At 38.2% G+C, this 21,841-nt stretch overlaps 1 protein-coding gene across 1 annotated transcript; it reads right to left on the reverse strand.

The window, feature by feature from the left end:
- Positions 1 to 19,072: 19,072 nt before the first annotated feature.
- LOC143855959 (uncharacterized) lies at positions 19,073 to 20,638 on the reverse strand. The gene has a single exon (XM_077366003.1). The coding sequence runs from the start codon at positions 20,636 to 20,638 to the stop codon at positions 19,073 to 19,075; it is 1,566 nt and encodes a 521-aa protein (XP_077222118.1).
- Between the last annotated feature and the right edge of the window lie 1,203 nt (positions 20,639 to 21,841).

The raw sequence follows: 21,841 nt of genomic DNA on the forward strand, positions 1-21,841 counted from the left end.
CTCCCTCAACCTTCTTTCATTTCCTTCAACCTCTCTCTCTCTCTCTCTCTCTCTCTCTCTCATCAAACAAAACCAAAAAACGCTAAAAAAGTAGAAACCCTAAAACCAAAGCGCTCAAGCAAAGTGTAATGGAGATGGATATGATCCACCAGCAGGTAGAGAAAATTATAGAAATTGCAGAGGAGAAATTCAAGGCAGGGGAGGTGAGAGTTGCCCTCTCCATTCTCAAAACTTACGAATTTCATCTGAACAAGATTCGTTCTGTAAATGTGAAGAGATACAAAGAGCTGAAGAGAAAACGAAGGCATTGTGAAATGGAGGAATCAGATGATGAAAGTACGGCCACTTCTCGATATCGGCCACGATTGGAAGCTCCTCCTCCTTCAATGCCTCCTAAACCTCACTCGAAGGGTTTTGTATTCCGTAGTCCTCCTCCTCCTCCTCCTCTTCTTTCACGTTTTTGGACGGTTTGTTACTGGTGTTCTGAATTTCATGTGGTAGAGGCAGACCCAAAGTATGTGAATGAAAGTGCAAATTGCCCTAGATGCAAGAAAAGTTTTGTAGCCTTTGATGGTGAAATGGTGTTGCGTCGGGCCGCACAAGTCTTCAAGAAGGATTCGAAGATCCCAAGGGGAGAAAGGAGATTTCCAGAGTGGTATCCATGAATTCACATGGCTCTTTTCTGCTTTGTATATTTTCAGATTGTTTCATTGTTTTATTACATTTTATTATTCAGACGGTGAGATATGAAGTTAGGGATTCTTTCAAATTTTTGGTGGAGAAGAAGAAGATGGATGTATGTTCGTTCTGGTGTATATTTCGAATAATAGGATTTGATTTTGAAATTTGAAGTGACCCGTTTGGTTCTATTTGTTTGGTGATTTAAACCTCTTTTATTGTTAGCATTTGATTTTGAGCCTTTTGGTTCTATTTGTTTTGTGATTTGGGTTTTGCTTAAGGTTCTTTGGAAAAGAAATTTTCCAGTCATTTTACCCATTGTTTCAGACTTTTACTCACGTTTTGAGATTTTTTTTTATGAATACATGTGTAAAATTTCTTTTACAAAGCACCTTGATCAAGTGCCCTAAGGGCACTCCTTAGCAAAACCCTTGTGATTTAAACCTCTTTTATAAGCATTTGATTTTAGTTGTCTATGGCTTAATAGTTTCCTATTTGTAACAGATAGCTGTTAGTAAATTATCTATGAAATCAGAACCGTTGATGTTGGAAGATAGAGAGCTTAGAATCATCCAATCAAGATGTTCTCACCAGCATTTGGCCAGCCCTATGGTTGTCTATTGGATCAATGTATCTGATCAAGTAAACGAGGCAATGTGGGGCCGGATCTAATGCAATTCGACAATTCAAATAAGCAATAAAACTGATTTCTATAATGAATTGAAATTTAAAGCTTTAGAATCAAACAAAAGCATAGTAGCATAAATAGAAACAGGCCTCTGTTTTATTTTAATTTTGAGAACTGAGAGTGAATCTGTTTGCTTTGGATTTTGAGAACCAATTGTGAGTCTAAAACTGATTATTGGACACAGTTTTCGACTCACACTCAGATCTCAAAATCCAAAACAAACACAGCCTAATTAGAACTGTAAAGTGATTAAAGTGAAAAAGGTCAATAAGCCTATAGTAGAACCTTCAAAATTTAATTCCCACCACCCAGGGGCCGATGATGACCACTGAGGCGCTGGAGATTTGATTCTATTTATAATGGTACACCTCCTTCCAGGAAATCCATAGGTCGTAACGAGAGGCGAATCTGAAGTGAGGTGAGAAACTTTTAACACTGTCCCTTTGAAGACGCCATTATTTCTTTCTTTTCGATCTGTTCACAAGGTAGCGACACTGATCTCCATTAGGTTTTCCTGCTAGTTGGTCAGGGAGCATTCAGTTTTCCACAAGTCCTGCTAGATGGAGGGGGAAACAGTGATAGGGAAAGTAATAAGCCTTATTCTGAGCATATTTTCCTTCATGAGCATTCATGAGCATATTTTCCTCTTTAGTTGAGGAATTTTTCCCCCTCTTCAAATCAAGCTCTCTGAGTAAGCTTTCTGAAAGGATAGTATGTCTTATGATTCTATATTTCTTCAGCTTTTCTGAAACCCAGTTCAAAGTTATTTACTATCAATGTTTCAAAAGGAATTGTGGGAAGTGGCTGCCCAAATGGTTGGCCTCACTCTTGGTCTACTGGTCATGGTATCTACTGCAGCAATTTTTACTAAAGGACAGTTTTTCTTTCACTGTCTAAACTCATAGTAAATTCTAATCCATTATTACATGTAGTTGACAAAGCTCTGGAACCATATTGCCGGATACAATTAGACTCCTTTGGTTGCGCTATCAATCACTTTCACTTCTGAGATTTAACACTGTAAGTACCGATCCAAATCTTCTTATCTGAATGTCGTATGAAGGCCTTAATCTGTTGTTACTTATGAGGCACCCAGTGCATGTTGAATGTATTACCTTTTTTTCTTTTTGATGGGTAAGCTGGGGTTAGGCCTGAATGAATTACTTGTCGCAAGTTCTTTCTTAGTTACCTGCTCCTCTTGAGATAGGCTGTGTATTTTTTACCAAGGAAGAGGCAGTGCAATTTTCACAGCTATGCTAACCTGTACAATTACTCTTCTCTATCTAATTTTCATTCCTTTAATAATGTTTTGATAATCTGTCCTGACAAAAGATCCAGTCATGCCAAACATGAAATTATACAAGGCCTGTGGATCTTTTTTTTGTTTATTTAGATCATGCAAGGCCTTTAGATCTTTTATTATTTTTTCAGTACTTAGGCCTCGTAAACTATGTTCCTCAACTAGACTGAAAGTACATGTTTGTCTTTTGCTTATTTTCCCAGGTTGATGCAACACCGTGAAGAGAAATTGAGGAAAAGGGGAGAGAAATAGACGAAAGGGGAGACAAATAGAAGAATAGGGGAAGAAGAGACGAAAATAACATGAAGAGGAGACAAACTTAGGGACAGAAGAGAATCGACGAAGAGAGAAAAGAAGAGACAAAATAAGAAGGAGGAGAAGAAACCTTTAGGGGGAGAAGCCAATCAATCTTTATTAATCATCAAAAGTTCCAAAATAAGCTGTAAAGAGGCCTATATATATATATATATATATATATATATAGGCAAATAAACAACCTAAAAGATAGAAACCTACTACAATAAGAATTCCTAAAAATAACATGGAAAATAAAATCCTAGAAACTAATAACATGGAAATAAAAATATCAGAAACTAAATAATGCGGAAATAAATCCTAATATCTGCATCACAGGTGGCTACGCGGTTTATCTCCATTTTGATAATCAATCTTGTAATGCTCTACAATCAAATATTTTAGCATTGAGAAATGGGGTATGTTCTTTTGCATGTTGTGAGGTTGTTTTGATTCTTACTCTATGAAGAGAGTAGACTGCAACAAAATTGAATCATGCATCAACTGTCCAGTGGATGTAGGTTTTTTATTCAGCGTGGTTTTGCTAGGCATGCCATCCCCACTTTCCAAATTAAGTAGCTTACTCAGAAATTAGAAATGAAATCAAAGAAATGAGTGAACAAACTGTGGATCGATTTTCTGGCCGTCATTTATTTATTTTTCTTTGTTCTAACCTTTTTTCAAATCTTCATGATCACGATTGGAAATTTTGTTGAAAGTTCCTATTTGTTTGTTGATTTGTGAAAAATAATTTTTTGAGAAAGGTGACAGTTTTATTGAAAAATAACAGTACCCATAATACATGCTAAGGGGACGAGGCGTCCCACGCGCTGATTACAATGGTTGTTCTCAAACCACCACCCCCACCCCGCCGCATGTCCTATCAACTTATGCACCCTTACACAATCCGACACTCACTATCCAATGGTCACCACCTCTACCTTTTCTGCACACTCTTTTGCCAAACAATCTGCCATCTCATTGGCAGATCTTTTCATGTGTGCGAACTCAGGGTGAATGACCACACAAATGTCCCTCACTTTTGTAATGATTTTAGTCAATTCCCAAGGACCCAGTGCATTATTCCTTGCCGAAGCCAGAACGTTTGATGAGTCTCCTTCAATAATTAAAGGTCCCAATCTATGATTTGCAAACCATCTTAGACTCATAGTAGAGCCCATGCCTCCATCTCATTTTAACCACGAATCCTGACTGGTCTAAAGAAGAGAAGAAAATACGATACAACCATTATCATCGTGAAACACTCCACCAATACAGGTTCTTCCTGGGTTGCCTTTGGATCTCCCGTCAAAGCTGAGCTTTACCCATCCCAATTAGTGAAAAATATTTGTCTTCTAATGAATGTGGGTTTTACAGAGCCAGTCATTGGTGGCCCAAAGAGCTACAAATTGTGCCTCCTTGTGCTTTCCAATTGATGGGGACTATTTGGGTAGAAATTGAAGTCATGTTTCTTGCCATGAGTGGTCCATCTACCTGCTTTTATTGTGAACCTTTTCAAAAGCAACTTCAAGCGCAACTCTAATAAGTAATATCCCGTACTCTCTTTCCATATGTTGTGGAAATTGTTATGGTCTTGTTTTCAGGATTGATTTACCCAACCAAAACATCTTTTCTTTAGATATATTTATCATGCACCTTTACGTCTAGTTCAAAAGTTGGTCACTTCATAGAAAGATAGAATTCCAATGCTTGATTTTAGAAAGAGTTTAACCATCGATTTTCGCCTTTCCCTTTATTCTTGTTTTTACCATATTATTTATCTATTGCTAAATAGTGCATACCCGCCCCCGCCACCCCCCCCCCCCCCCCCCCCCCCCCCGCCCCCCGCAATTTTAATTCTCTTATATCATGCAAACTAACTTAAGATATATGATATGGTGCCCAAGAATCAACTCCCGTGTGGGTGGTACGATAAAAGTACCACCCTTGATGTTTGATCCAACAACAGTCTCTTAAAAATCCAGCTGTTGTTTGATCAAACATCAAGGACGGTGCCACGCGCACAAGACTTGACAATTGGGCACCATATAAAAACTCTTAACTTAAATACCTGGTAAATTCTGTTCTTGGGAATTTTCATTTTTAATATGTTTCACTTTTCTTTTCTTTTTTCTGTTAAATGAATAGGTGCAATTTTTTATTAAATTTTACAGCTCTCTAGAGATTTATTCATTTTTTTATGAATGGTGCATTTCTATCTGTTTCTTCTTGAGTGGAATGTTTTCCTTTGGAGGCAGATAAATCTCAAGCGTGCTCGAATGCTAATGAAATCATAGGTTCTACTCTTTGTTGTTCCTAGTGAAGTTATACTCAGTTTAAAATGGCAGAGGCAAATCCGGAAGGTCCCAAAACCAGCAAGCCCATTTCCATATTTCTTCTACCCTCCATTTCTCTCTTTTGATCCTTCCTATCGGACATGTTTTAAGCAGCTTGCTTCGATCTTCCACCTCCTTTCCAGAAATCGAAATCGCATTGATAGTCACCCTCTTCTAATACTTCAATTTCTCCTTCCACTGCCCAGGTTACTTTTCTTTCCCAACCTGCTTCCCACCTCCAATAACTTCATGTTTTCCTTAATTTTTACTTCTGGTCCATTTGTGGCATACGTCGCTTCTTCTGAAGTTCTGGTATTCCCAATCGGCACAAATCCAATCCCCTGGAAGGAACTGGGATCTGCTTTTGCTTTGGAACTCACTACAACAAAAAAGGTTTTTAGCAGCGGGCAAGACCGCTGCTGAAAGACGGCATAACCGCTACCATTATATTTAGTAGCGGTTTAATAACCGCTGCTAAATATCTCGTCACTATATGTTATAGCAGCGGTTTAAACCGCTGCTATCTAGACCGCTTGGGTAGGGAACTATTTAGCAGCGGATATAACCGCTACTGTTTTCAACTCGTAATAGTCTAGGTTCGCCAATATAGCAGCGGGCCTAACCGCTGCTAGATATATACATATAGCAGCGGTCAAGACCGCTGCTAAATATATACATATAGCAGCGGTCATGACCGTTGCTAAATAGCTGACTATAGCAGCGGATATGACCGCGGCGGAAGGTGGTTGTAAATTTATGCATATAGCAGCAGTTAAGACCGCCACTAAATATCTGAATATAGCGGCGACTAAAGATCTAATAATGGTCTGGGTTTGCACCATACAGCAGCGGTCATGACCGCCGCTAAAAGTTACATTTTTTTAAAAAAAAATTTATTTTCAGCAGATCCCAAAACGGAATGACAAATTTGTTTGATACATAACCTGTTTTACAATTAGAACCTGTTATATACACATCACATTTATAAAAACCAAAAACTATACTATTTCAATCAGCTCCAGTAAGTCGAGCTCCACACAAGGCACGCCTTTCAGTGGCCAGAGCAAATGGACAGACATCAACAACCTCAATTGAATTGTCTGTAGTGTGTTCTGCCAGCGTTTGAGGGTCTGAATCCCCCTGAATATGTTCATCTGAATCTGCAAGTGGACAATGAGTTCTGTAAACACTATGAAATCACCATATGCCTCACCAGCGCACCAAATATTATGTATTCAAACCAAACAGATAAGGAGTAAACATTTGGGCATGTCATTGTACCTTTACACTGTATGAATAACTAGAGTGAACCCCCAATGCCAAAACTATAAAAATCAGCATATTATCCAATACAAAAATAGTAAAATTGAACCAGTGAATGACTAAACTAGTGCATAAACCAATGGGACAGTGGCTGAGTGTAATCACAATATGAGTGTATAAACCTGTGGGCAACAGCCATATACATGGTTATGAAATGTGAAAACCTGTAAAGTAGTGGCTATATGCTTATGACCAATCCCAAAACATAACCTGAGAATGTGAAAACTGATAGGGCAGCAACCCCCATATATCTGAACAAATACGAGAAGCTATGCATTCTTGAAAGGATGTTTAGTGAAATCTCTCATAGGACTTTAATTTTCCCAAAGGGTTACTGACGCCTTTTCTCATGCCTGTGAGAAAATATGTATTCTTGAAGGGATGTTTCGTAAAACCTATCATAGGAATTTATTTTTCCCAAAGGGCTACCTAGGCCTTTTCTCATGCCTGTACTTCTAACTATAAGAGTTGTTCCTTTTGGGAGACAGAAGTGGTGTGAGTAAAAGAACTCCTATCTGATTTTTAGTTGACTCCATTAACAGCTTTAATTTGTCCTCCAGCTCTGAGTTTCGTCCAGTAAGCATAGCTCTAGTAGGGAGCTGATAGAGATCCCCGCCCCTTGCTGGGACCCCCTGGGTCTGGGCTTTTGAAGTTTAACTTTGATGGGTCTAGTTTGGGTGATCCAGGGTTTGCTGGTCTAGGTGAAACTCTTATGGATAAGACAGGTCTGACCATATGAGCATTCTCAGGCCTGATATTCCAATGAATCAGAAAGGACGAGTGATATTTAGCTCTAATCTGTATGAATTCCTTGGAGACGAATTAGTGGAGTCAGAAGTACTACTATAGGATAGATACCAAAGAACTCTCTTTTTGTTTCTCTCTCTATGAATTAAGAGAATACCTGCTGGAATCAAATTGACAATCTTTCCGTCTAAATGTACAAAGTGATAGTCTCAAGAAATAAAATAGTATTTCGAGCAGATAAAGAATGGTACAGAGAATAAAAAATAAAAGTATGACCACGTCTCAACAATGTCTAAGATAAGTCATGAGACCAAATTAGTATGTGAATGTTTTGAGGCAAACGAATCCCATTTATTTTTCCTCTGGATATACCAAAAGTAACAAGATTAATACACTTGACAAACCTTGGGAGAAACTCCGTCAGTATTGAGAGATTTGGAGGACGAGTAACAGCTCCCATGAAAAGAACAACATTTGGATGCCGCAGCCTTAGCATGATTCTAATCTGCAAAATGGCACTGGTAGACATTGAATCGGAACTCAGAAGAAATTTTCTAAAGACAATTCACGAAATCAGGAATTTGATTCATTATAATAATTTATGAATTCAGATATAAGTGTAAGATTCTTACTTCGCATCTAAATTTCTCAGAAAGGAAAGTAAAGAATAAACAATGCTGAATGCAATTCCTATCCCTTTGCTACCTGATCAGTTGTTCATATCAACCTCCTTATTTATGCACACTTAAGATATTAAAATCATTAAGCAAAAATAATATGACCACCAGCAAAATCATCCCTTTACTTCCTCGTCCACACAAAAAATTTGGAATCGGATACAAGAGTTTAGCATATCCCCAACCACTGTTCACATGAAGATTATCTATAGTTTAGCATGTCCTCAATGACACTACAGACTATCACTTGCCTCGTTATAGTGCCACATGCTTTAAGCTATTTTTTTCTTAACAGATGGACCCTACGAAATTAAACATAAATTGCTGACTTTAACTAATGGTGGTCCTCGCTAGCATAAAGTAAATTAACAGTAGAAATAATCAAAAATAAAATAATAACTAAAGGAGATTAAACAGCTATAGCACATCAGAGTGGGCCTCAGCTACGTCAAACAACTTCCTCATGAACAAACAGCCTTGAAGTGGGGCCACATCACTATCAAGGCCTTCCTCACGAACTGTACTTTTGCTGCCTTTGTTGAGCTGTGGTTCCCACCTTGGATCACAAACAGCCCAAATATCCCCCTTCTTGCATAAGTTTTTATTAACTTTAGGTGCTCCAATTTTTGTATTTGCTGATTCACTATATCCTCAAGCTCACTTTAAGGTTGTACTTTAGCAATTTGTTTTTATTTTATTGGGACTTGGATCCATTCCATCAGAGTCTTATCTTCTTTATATGACACATTTCAGGATTTTTGGTTTGGACAAACCATTCTTTTTCATCATTTCATTCTAATTCCCGAAAGTGTGTCCAAGTTCTTATTTAATTCATTTTTCAGGGTGGTATCATACGTCAAGAACTTTATTATCTTCTCAAAGACGAGAAAGATGGACAGGTGAGACTGTGAGACATCATTTATTCATTTAGATGTCCGTTTATGGTAAATGTGTTGCCAACCGTAATTGTTTCAAGGATTTAATTCCATGTCTTGGGCACTAGTAACTTTTTAGGTGCATTTTATTATGAAAATAACACTTCTTTATGTTTTCACATCTGGAAATTTTCTATGTAACTTCAAATCAGCGCCCACAGAGCTATACATGTTTGGCCATGATGATCTCATTCACGTAAGACACTGGGCTATCATTTGAACGAATTGGCTGCATGCCATTGTTTTTATTTTCTCATTGCTAAACGATTATCTCTTGTCTTCTCTCGGTTTCTTTTAGGAAAATAACACTTCTTTATTGTTTTTATTTTCTCATTGCTAAAGGATTAAACAAAAAAATGTATATTCTGTCACCAATCTCTAATGTCCACATAGAGATGATAAAAGACAAAAAGTCAAAAACAACATCTACCTTCTATTGTTCTTGATGCAAAGAGGACTTAGGAATGCTGGAAATACTACAGCAGATACCTTGTGGTTCATATGAACCACAGCAAAAAATAAAACCCAGAAGCTGCAATCAGTATTTGGGGATTTCTGCTCACTTCACAGATTTTTATTAAATAAAAAGAATAATAGAAGAAAAGGAGAAAGGAAAAGGAAGAATCAAACCCTGGACTATTTGCTCTGATACCATGTTTTGAAAAATAGAAGAAAAGGAGAAAGGAAAATAATGAATCAAACCCTGAACTATTTGCTCTGATACCATGTTGTAGTCCAGGGTTTTGAACATAGACATGAAAAGGAGGACGGATAAGAGAAGTGGAAATCGTGAGAGACGCTGCCTGAATATAGCTGCAGACACCCCGTCCTCAAATCGCCTTTTTGACGCCATTGCAAGTCAATGTATCCCTGTCATCATAAGTGACGACATTGAACTCCCATTTGAAGATGTCTTAGATTATTCAGAATTTTGTATCTTTGTACGTGCATCAGATGCTACCAAGCAGGGCTTTCTAGTGAATCTACTTAGGGAAATCAAACAAGACGAGTGGACCAAAATGTGGAGAAGGTTAAAGCAAATTACTCATCATTTTGAATATCAGTACCCATCACAACCAGGGGATGCTGTGCAGATGACTTGGGAGGCAATTGCTCGTAAAATGTCTAAAGTTAGTTTGAAAATTCACCGGGAGAATAGATTTTATCGATCTCAGCTTGCAAAGAAGAGTAACTAGGATGAAGGTTCAGAAGGAAAATGACAGCAGCCGGGAACCCACTTGAATGATAACGTGATTTCTTGTAAACCGGTAGAAAATTCCACATTGGAGTCTATTTGTCTTGGTCTTCTGAAAAATGCATGTGTATTTTCTCCATTATAGATCTGCGAGGCTATATTCTGCTTCAGTCAATTGATTGTAATTGCTCACGAAAAATTCCAATTTTGTTAATCACTAGTAATATTGACCATTCTCTCGGTAATCATTGAAATTTACATGTTTTCCTCTTTGGATTTGAGAGTCTGAAAATCCCATATATGGGTGTACTTGAAGCATCTTGTATTTGTTTTATTATTATTGTTTAAAAACCACTACAATATTTCTACCTTGATGTCAATATCAATTTCGACTTAAGGTTTGTCAAATCTAAGGTATAAACAGTAAAGAGAAGACAAACACTTAAATTATACATCGTTAAAAGATTTTGCCGGTCACAAAATGATATTAAGCAGGCAACAACACTTGAAAAGTTCTCAAGAAACATTGACATATCAGAGTTGAGTTTCTCCTAGTCTAATCCATGTTTTACAAAGAGTGGCTAAAATATTTATGCTAAATTGAGGTTTTCTCATATCACCTTGTAGTTTAAGAATTTAGGCAGAGGACCTGCCAGGCAACAAGATCAATAGCAAGAAAAGAACAATTAGCAGACTACCCTGCTATCGATATTGAAAATATCTGAATCTTCAAAACAAATGCGATTTAGGATTTAAAACAAATAGGAAACAAACTATGATATCAACCCTTCTCCAACTTCTTTGACATCTAAACTGAAATCGCTGTACATGACAAGAGGTGTAAGAACTGGAAGAATAAAGATTTCCACAACAATCTGCAACAACTAAAGTTGAAAATCCAGACATATATAAATCATTTTCCAAATGAAACAACCCACTAAACTGTAATACTTTTGGGAGCCACCATCATTCATAATCTCCTTGGTGTCCTTGGCAAGGATCTCAGTTGCAACTCACAGAGATGCTAGGTTGCTGAAATGGCTCAAGGGCATACCGATAACACCTCTGTACGTATATATCTCTATAACAAAACCTTAAATTTTTTTTAATAAAATAGAGAGTAGAGACAAACAAACGACTCAAATAAAAAAAAAACTTCTAAAGCAATAAAACCTCTAAATCTGTCTGAGAGGGTGTCCAACACCCTCCAATCTCTCCACAGTGAGGAGACTGGCAAGAAATCTTATTTGTTTGTCAATCCAATCACTTCCTTTTGACTCTGATAAGACAAAGCCAAAGTATCAGCACCTATTGTGAATGGGATCCGATCCTCTTCGAACTCGAACTCTTCTTTTGCTTGACTGATTGGGATCGAACGTGGGAGGTGTGGGTACTGATTTCTCCTTAGTATTCAAGTTCTCGACAGCGACGGCCTTTAGAATTCGTGGTTTCTCTGCTGCTATCCCATTGTCTTCATCCCATTTGATGGCAAGGCCTATACTTCTCAAGCCAGAAACCTTCTCTAGTTGAACAGTTAAGAGCCCAATACAGACAAGGATGATAAGGAAATCCTAGTAGCAGATTGGGTGGGTGTGCCAGTATGGAATTGGCCAAGTTAGAGTTTAATGTAAAGTATGAGGGTGGAGCAGCAAAGTCAGGTTCTAATTGGAGGTCTAGAAGTTGCTGGAGTTTTTGGGGGCGAAATCTTCTTTAGAATCCGTTTTATTATGACCTTGACTTGGAATATTAGGGGTCAGACTCTGGGAAGGCACATAGAAAGGAAGTTTCTAGAAAAAATAGACCTTCTATTTTTCCCTTTAAGAGACTAAGATAACAGGTTTCTCGGCAATAGATCTTAGAGTTTCGGCAATACAAGTAGTTCATGTTAAATCTTGTACACTAAGATGACATATATACCCACCAACCACACCTGTCTAGGAATGCAATTTTGATTTCAATTCATAAACAGCCCTTTTGATACATGGTGATCATGTTTTGCCTCCATAAAACCAAAAGTTGATGGTAATGGTAGCATACTAACATCATCTAAGCCTAGCCAAGGATACTAGGGTGTCTCACAATGAACATGGCAAGATATTTTTCCTCCAATCGTCTTGAGAAAACCATTGTTGTTCCTAAAGAAGTAGAAGCCCTCAAATGGAATCACATCGTGTTTTTTTGCCACATGGATGTATTGGCTAGCGTCACTCTTAATTGTATAGATGTGTGATAAATATAAGGTAATATATGTCTAGAGTACAGAAAAACTGGGACCAAACTAAGGGCTGCATTGTGTAAAAAACAAGGGCTGGATTTTGGATTCGGACCGTGCATAACAAGGGCTGAATTGCTAACCAAACTGTGGCCAAAACAGGGACTGAAACGGGGGCTGAAACTGTGTAAAAACAGGGGTGAAATGTGCTTAAACAGGGGTCCATATATCCATAGCGAAACTAAAAGGAAAAGCATCAACATATATTCTTAGTGGAATTTGCACATCACAATTCAATGTTGATAAAGTTAAGTCTGCCTCAGAAATTTCCTTTGATGCCAATAATAAGGCTCAAGTAAACAAAACACACTGAGACTACTCATGCGGACATAAATGTGGGCACTAAGGATCCACTTGTAAAGATACAGTTCCACATCTAAGATTTACATATTGCAATTTATGGCAAAGATGGACATGCTTTGTCATCAATATTCAAGAAGCAAAGATGGACCTTATCAACACCTGGAAACTACAGTAAAGAGTTGGGCAAATGGAAGGCTGCAGATGTAACCAGAAAAAAATAGTAAAGGAAGAAGAAACCACACCTGGACATGCCTGTATTTTTTGTGACGAGCAGCCATAATCAACCCATCTTCTGTCCATGCTGTAATCTCAAGTGAATCACTAGGAAAACTATCATTTTCAATCACAAGGCTGTGATATCTACCAGCACTGAAAGGGCTGCAACGCAATGACAGACATGGTGAGCCATGTTAATACTATCAGGCTAAAAAATAGACTTGTACTGTGCGTAACAAGGGCTGAATCAGTGCAAAACATGGGCTGAATCAAAGGACTGAATTGTGAAAGAACTGGAACTTATTCGGGGGGTGAACTATGGACAGAACTGTGCTAAAAACTAAGGCTGAATCCAAGGACAGAATTGTGCTAAAACACTGAGTATATCTATGGGCTGAAATGTGCTAGCAGGGAGGATATTCATGGGCTGAAATGCTAGTAGCAGGGCTGATTTGTGGGTTCAAAATGTGCATGAAACAGGGGCTGATTCATGTGTTGAAACTAAATAAATCTTCCCCATCCATGGAAGATTGATGTCTAAGAAAATCTAATCCCTCGTAATCCTCAACCACCATTTCCTCAATAAAGCACTGTTAACAATTCTAGTTCTACAAATATCCAGAGATCCAGACTAAGTGAACACGTCCCACTTCACAAGTTTTGTCTTCCTTGGTTTGTCTCTATACACCAGAGGAAATCTATTTGGATCTTCAAACCCATGCTACAACCAAGGTAAAATGATATATTCAAGGTCTTTCTGAACTTAAGCCACTGAAAAGAAGTCAAGGACATCAATGTGCCAAGTGTTAAATTCACATGGCTGCCATGGGTAGCATAGCATACCTCATGAATTGAATAGCAACTGAGAAAAAAAAACTGCTAACATTGTATCCTCACAGACTTATCATGAAATGGGAAGGAGCTTCCTTCCAGGAAAAAAATGGGTCCATAAATTTGTACAACAAAATTACAGAGATTCGCTTCTGAAGCGTCATCCTGTTCATTGACTTTAGCCAGTTGCTAAAGTCAATGAAACCAATGGGAATTTACAGTGGCATATTTGGCATTTTATATTCAATTCACGAGTTCATGCTAAGCTATATAACTGTTACTATTGCAATTGTTAATTAGAGTAATGACAAAAATATATTAATTGCAGGAACACAAATACCTCTCGGTGGCAGGAAAAAAGTTGAAAGCATGAGCCTTTTCCAAATGCCATGCCTTTTTGGACAGCAAAGACCTGCAATCCTGTTCAACAGAAAATGCTCAACAATAATCCAAGGGATCATGGATTCCATTCCTCAGTTCACAACAGATAAATGCATCTGATGACCTTGCTTCTCATCGCTGCTTACAATAAGGTCTGTAATCAAAACAGAACCGCTCCTTGAGGAAAAAATATCCAAACAGAGAAAAAATAAAAAAAGAACAATAAAGAAGTGGGGGGAAATGGAGATAAAAGAAGAACAGATAATCAAAACAGAACCGCTCCTTCAACAATCCACCATCAGCCTCCTCTCCTCCATCTCAACATCACCTCCTTCAACAATCCACGATCAGCCCCCTCTCCAAGACATCGCAACAACCATCATCTCTATACCTTATAAAGTTCCCATTTGGAATAGACAACACAGAGACATTAAATAGCTTAAATTTGTACGAATGGTACATCAAAATACCTTACATAAAAATAACATAATGTGGCAAAATACACTACATGTGTAGATTGACTGTAATGATGCACTACTTCAAACTTAGAAATGAAATATAAAGGTTCATACATCAACCATAAAAATGGAATAAGACAAAGGGACTGAAGTGCTTCGTGTTTGGTTAAGTACATCAAAACCCCATACAAAAAGTTACCAAAATCCATGCATGTACTAAAGAACAGAAATAGAAAAGACATAAGAAACTGGCTTAAATGCTTCCTGTTCGTTTGACCTGCAAAAAAAATATTTTAGAATAAGTGACAGATTCAACAAAGTCGAAATAAATTTATTAATAAATAAAAATATCATATACTTACAAAGGAAGAAACCCATGGCACATGTCCTCCTGCGGCGTCTCTAATAGTTTTGCGTCGTCCTGATGGTCTTATTAGAGGTTCAATACCCACCATTGCAACCCTGATACTAACCAGAGAGAATCCATCTCCCATTGGTTTGCCATCAACTAGAGTCATCGGATCATCACTCACAAGAAGTCCCTTGGCCACTTCAAGCCCCGGTTCTTTCATGCTCATCAAAATTATAATAGTAAAGAAAATACATGATTAATTGGATGAAAACGTAAAAACCATTTATACCTCAGGGCGGGAGCGATCTATATTGATACTAGAGGGGGACGAAGAATCCATTCGTGTAGGTGTCCCCTCAGCGGGAGCCTTAAATATTTTAAGGTAGATCCATCATTCAAAAGCATCATATCACATATTTATAACTAACTCCTAACGAACAAATTTCAAATTTTACCTGGCTACGCATGTAAGTCGATATGAAATCATCAATCTTTTGGGTAATAGCCTCCTTAAACTGGCTATTGTCCTCCCTAAGTTGTTCAATTACATCTCTTTGTTGTTCGATCTGTGTACAATAATTCATGCGACTTGAGGATGACCCAAATGTGTTAGTCAAGTTTGCACCATATCCCATCATCCGCACTCGGCCACGCCTTTCTGATCCCACACACTGGGCAAAGCCGTCGTCCCTAGCAACAATGCCGGTAGTGGTAGCCTCTCGATGTTGTGTCTCATACTCTTAATTTGTTCTGAAAGTAAAATAAAAATAAGAAAACTACCCAGTTAAACCAAGAAATATATAAATTTAAACATTTTATACCCTAACATACCATCAGTTCCTCTGAGGCTGGATCAACAGGCTTCCCATTCTTCTTCGTATGAGTACGCTTAAACATTTCGATGCGGCTAAGATTCCCACCCGCCTCACTATGTATCATTGCGAAACTCTTACTTCCCGCAGTATGCATACTTTTTTGTTTGGACCTATTAGCCTTATTGGTTTTACTCAGCTCCTGCAATTTAGAATTAATATAATATAAATTATAAATCTCGAGCTTGAATGAAATCACAGAAAAACCAAAACAATAATATCACATCTTACCTGACCTAGCAGGGAACGCCAATAGATGCAAAGTTTCGTCCACTGCGATTGTTCTACTCTCGGCTCTGTGCATGGCATATTTTCATCGAAGTACTGTTTTTTGATCTTACACTTCCAATTTTTCCATTTCAGACCGATATTACTAATCACCCAACTCTTATGTATCTCATGAACATCGTAAGTTTGCTAAAAGGTCATGTAAAATGTTAATAATATGATGGAATTAAAATGAATGCAATAAGAAAATCTAACATAAATTTCATTTTCATCGTACCTGAACAATATCCCACACATCTTCTTTGTTTTCATTCGGCATTTGTCTCCAATCAAGATAGTCAATGGGCAACTTAGGACCAATTCTCGCAACAGAGCCTAGGAAACTCGTGAATTTTTTCCCTGTTTTACCTATAGGCTGGCTCAACCCATTGAACTTCACTCTCTTCTTCGGGCCTTGTTTTCCCCACGTATCTTTGCAATAAGTCGGACCCCGAGTCCTCCTCGACGAGGAGGGAACATCTTGTGTCTCTGAGGGCTGGGAGTGTGGCAGCTCATCCAAGTGCTGAGCCAGGTCATCTTGGTAGTGATCCTGAGCATCATCAGATGAATCTTGATCCTGTAACTGTGACGATGGCCTCAAGAGATTTTGTCGTGTCATCTCTAATTACCTGCACAAGATTATCAATTGAGATTAGTATTTAAATTAAAAAACATACAACTAGTGTAAAAAAAGATAACAATTTCACAATTTAAAAGTGGGTCAAATAACAATGAGAGAACAAAATTATAGAAATAACAACAATGAATAATAATTTAAAATTTTGATGGTATGAATAATAATTTAACAAGTCCCTAGCTTAATGCATCAAATAAACAAACTAACCTACTCGTGAGGCTAATGCATCAAATGAAAAAAAATACTACAATAATAAGCATGAAAGGGCCAATTGTAGATATTCTAGTGGATGCTCCTTCATGAAACTAACAGCCAATTGAAAATAATAATTTACAGTTTTGCCAAATAAATAAAATTGATTTAAGAGTGTAGTGACCATACTCTAGATCATCCATGTCAACATTAGCATCATCAGTATCATTTTCGTCACTACCATCTGATTCACTATCACATTCTTCGTCATCATCTTGAATTTTCTGGGTCAAGGTTTCCAACGGTTCATCAAATATTGTCCCAACTATATCTGTCCGTTCCCATCTACCAATGTCTTCCAAATTTTGGATTTCCACTACCTCGGTCTGGACATATGCTTCCTCATTTTCCCCACCCACGTCATACAAGTCCCTAGGTTTCGTCTTCACAACCACGTGCCAATCTTTTTTGCTGGGGTGATCTTGCACGTAGAATACCTGCTAAGCTTGAGATGCAAATACAAAAGGCTCATCTTTATAAATTTGTCGTGCCATATTTACAACCGTATAGCCGAGCTCATCTATTTTCATTCCCCTGTCCGGTGTCAGAACATCAAACCAATCACACTTGAAAAGTAATGCCTTCAGTCTTCCGTAATAGTTAAGTTCCAAGATATCTGTCAAAACACCGTAATAACTAACATCTCCTACCATTGGATTCCGATCCCTAGAGCTTGAAAAACTTCTTGTACTTGCAGTGATAACAACCCCGCTATTTTGTGTTTTTCTTAACCGTTCGCGACTTTTCGTGTGAAAGCGGAAACCTTTACTAATAAACCCTTTGTATTTCGTAACGACGGTCGATGGACCTCCGGCTAACCATCTAAGCTTTTCTGATAGCTGCTCACTTCTTGAACGATGCAACTCTTGAACCTATTTAGAATTTGATCGTTCAATTATAAAGATCAACATTTTTGCTAAATAAACTTGAAGATTTGCGTATGGTTCATAACAAACTTACATGTGTGCGGAACCAAGTTGGAAAATTTTTGTTGTGAATGTTTTCTATAACCCTTGGTCTACCACGAGGATGCTGCGTTTGAATATCTTTAAGGTGTTCTCTGCATAGAAATTAATGTTTGTTAGAGAAAAGAACTTTAACGTATTTGCTCAATAAATGATTAGACAATTTAATTGACTTACTCAATAAATGGTTCAACTACAGGGCAGTTGAAGAGAACATATCGATGTGCTTGATCAACAATGAGTTGATCTAAGGCACACGTCTTAGCGTTGCCTATAGGGCGTCCTGCTACGGAAAAAATAGCGAATCCTTCTTCTATTTCACTCGGAATATCCTCATCATTTCTAACTGGTCGATTCAACTTTGATTCAACACCTTCAAAATATCTCGAGCAAAATGTCATACATTCTTCTGCCAGGTACCCCTCTGCAATAGATCCCTCGGGACGACTTCTATTGCGCACATATGACTTTAATGTGAGCAGGTACCTAAATGAAAACAACTTTTCATTACTTTCACTAATACGAATAAATTTTCAAGTATGAAATACAATTTCATGAACTATGCATACCTCTCTATGGGGTACATCCATCGGTACTGTACCGTTCCAGCCAATACCGCGCTCGTTTGCTAAATGTATAGGTAGGTGCACCATGATATCAAAAAAGGCAGGAGGGAATATCTTTTCCATATGACAAAGTGTTAGTGCAATCCGATCTTGGAGTTGGAGGAGGTCACTTACATTAAGGACTTTTGAACATAACTCTCGGAAAAAGTTACATAGTTCAATCAATACCGAGCTGACATTCTTAGGCAATGATGAGCGTACAGCTAACGGAAGTAGTTGCTGCATCAAAACATGACAGTCATGGCTCTTTAACCCGGAAAGCTTGCGCTCTCGAACATTCACATGCCACGAGATATTAGACGAATAGCCATGTGGAACTTTGATGTCCTTCAGGATGTTGCAAAGAACTTCTTTCTCCTTTGGAGACATTGTGAAACATGCTGGGGGCAAGTATGTTTTGTTCCTCTCATTATTCATCGGGTGAAGTGTTCTTCTTAGTTTCATTTCTTGCAAATCTAGCCGCGCTTTTACAGTGTCCTTGTTTTTCCTTCAATATTCAGTAATGTCCCAATTACACTGTCACATACATTCTTCTCAATATGCATCACATCTAGGTTGTGGCGCAGTAGGAGTGTTTCCCAGTACGGCAGACTGAAAAATATACTTTTCTTCTTCCAATTGTGTTCCTTGGGATGCTTCTCTTTTTTCTTAGATGCAGAATTAGAACTTCCTTGGTCCAATGTATTCTCCTCAGTTCCACTTTTTTTCCGACGGGTGCTTTTCTTCTTCGGATCGGTATCTTTCTTTTTGCCAAATGTTGTGTTAATACTTTGTAATTGATGAAATACCTGTGTCCCTGACAGGGGGATCAGAGCTGACCTCTTTTCTACAGTGCCATCAAAAGCAAACTTTTCAAACCTAAATTTGTGGTTCTCCTCTAAGAAACGCCGGTGACCCATGTAACAAAATTTTCTTCCATGCTTCAAACGAAGAGAACAGGTGTCCTTACTGCAAGAAGGACATGCAAGTTTTCCTTTGGTGCTCCATCCCGACAAGTTAGCATATGCAGGAAAGTCACTAATCGTCCACAAAAGTGCTGCATGCATTTGAAAATTCTCTTTCTTCGATGCATCATAGGTCTGCAAACCTGTCTCCCATAGTTCCTTCAACTCTTCAACCAAGGGTTGTAAGTAGACATCAATATCATTTCCTGGACTAGATGGGCCAGGAATTAGCAACGACATCATTATATATGGTTGCTTCATGCACATCCATGGTGGGAAGTTATATGGAATGAGCACAACAGGCCATGTGCTATGAGCAATACTCATCGTCCTAAATGGATTGAATCCGTCGCTTGCTAACCCAAGTCTGATATTGTGAGGCTTTGAGGAAAACCACTGGTGAATGTAGTCAAAAGTTTGCCATGCCGCAGAGTCTGCAGGATGCCTTAATATATCATCTTTCGTACGGTTGTCATGATGCCATGTCATGAAAGAAGCCGTTTTGGTAGACATGTATAGCCTCTGCAACCTCGGCTTTAAAGGAAAGTGACGCAGAATCTTTGCAGGAACTTTTGGGTATGTAGAGGATGAATGAGTTCCCTGATCTTCCAAATACCATTCAGTTGGTTTCCACCTTGAAGCCCCACACATGCGACATGTCTCCTCGTTGGAGGCTTCCTTCCAGTATAGCATACAGTCATTAGGGCATGCATCGATTTTATCGTAATGGAGGCCCAAATCCCCAACAATCTTCTTCGTTTCATAAAAGGATTTCGGCAGTGCAGCACCCTCGGGAAGTACCTCTTTCAACAATTCAAGCAACATGGTAAATGACTTGTTACTCCACCCATTCAGACACTTTATGTGAAACAACCGAACCACGAAAGATAATTTTGTGAACTTGCTTCCAGGGTATAATTCATGCTCGGCATCTTGTAATAATTTATAAAACTTCTCTGCATCTCCACCAGGCCCGTCCCTACTTGCATCTGCTAGCTCAACGTCCTCATCTGCTTGTCCATCATCATCGTGGTTCGACCTTGGATATAAATCATGTAACACTTCATGCATTACATCTTCTATACCCATGTTTACAATGAATTTGATCTCCTTTTCTATCTCCTTCCAAAGAGAGGAATTTCTTCGTTTGGTTCTACTATTTCTCCCCGCTCTGGAAGGGGTGGAAGCTAGTGAGACAAGGTGGCATAGTTCTGAACATGGTTTGAAATTTCGACCGAAATCTGAAATTTCGGATTGCGGTCAACACCGACACCAAAACGACCGAAATCCGAAATTTATGAAATCTACAAGGAAATTTCGGTCGAATTTTTGGAAATTTCAGTAATTTCGGCGAAATATGACATAAAAGGGTTTTTCTAAAGATGCTTTTTCATTTTCTTCTTCTTCTCTATGTTTTTTATTCTCTTCATGCTGTTGGTTCAGACCTTCATCTAGTAGTAATTCTTCTTCTTCTTCATCATCAGCTATCTTTAGTGAGAGATCTTTTTGCATGCTCTCTCTCTCTCTCTCTCTCTCTCAATCTCTTTGAAGGTATTAATGGCATTCTGGAGGTACCAAAGTCAATTCTCACATATCTAAGACGTAGTTATTATGTATATAAGGAAGCATCTTAGTCTTGACTTTACTTGATTATATAAAGAGGGAATTGTATATATGTTGTTTCTTCTTAGTTGGAATACGGTTGGACTGTAGAAGCATTGGCTGTGGTGCATTTTGTTGTTCGTATGATGCATAAAGAAGTTTTTAAATCTCATTTTTATTTCCCCTTGAGTTGATACATGTGCTTTGGATCACAAAATTCCAACAAGTTAATTATTCTTAGAGACAATCATTTACTTCTTCAGTGAATACCCATGATATTAGGGACAATCATATCCGGGTTGACCATCCGACCGGATCTCCATGGTGGTTTCAGTTGTACGCTTTTCTTCCCATCATTTTCTTCTGTTCTGGAGAAAATTAGAAAAACAATTATGGATAGAAGTTGGATTCAACTTCCAAGGTATGGAGTTAGTAAGCATCGACTGCGTGTTATTACGGGCATGAGGCGTTAGATTTTTTATTTTTTATTTTTTTTATGACGAGCCCACTACCATGAATCCTCAATCTCGATACTCAACTCCTAAATTGAAGCTTGAAACATAGTAGGGAAGCAAACCCATAATGTTGACATCTCACCCAAAGTTAGACAAAGGTTAGACATATACTTTTGGATATATATAACTTTCGAATTGTGTAGTCCACATAGCCATCTCTAGGAAAAAATCTCAA

Source organism: Tasmannia lanceolata, unplaced genomic scaffold (genome assembly GCF_043159265.1).
Source record: "Tasmannia lanceolata isolate RefF3 unplaced genomic scaffold, GAP_Taslan_0.1 ptg000023l, whole genome shotgun sequence".
Taxonomy (NCBI): domain Eukaryota; kingdom Viridiplantae; phylum Streptophyta; class Magnoliopsida; order Canellales; family Winteraceae; genus Tasmannia; species Tasmannia lanceolata.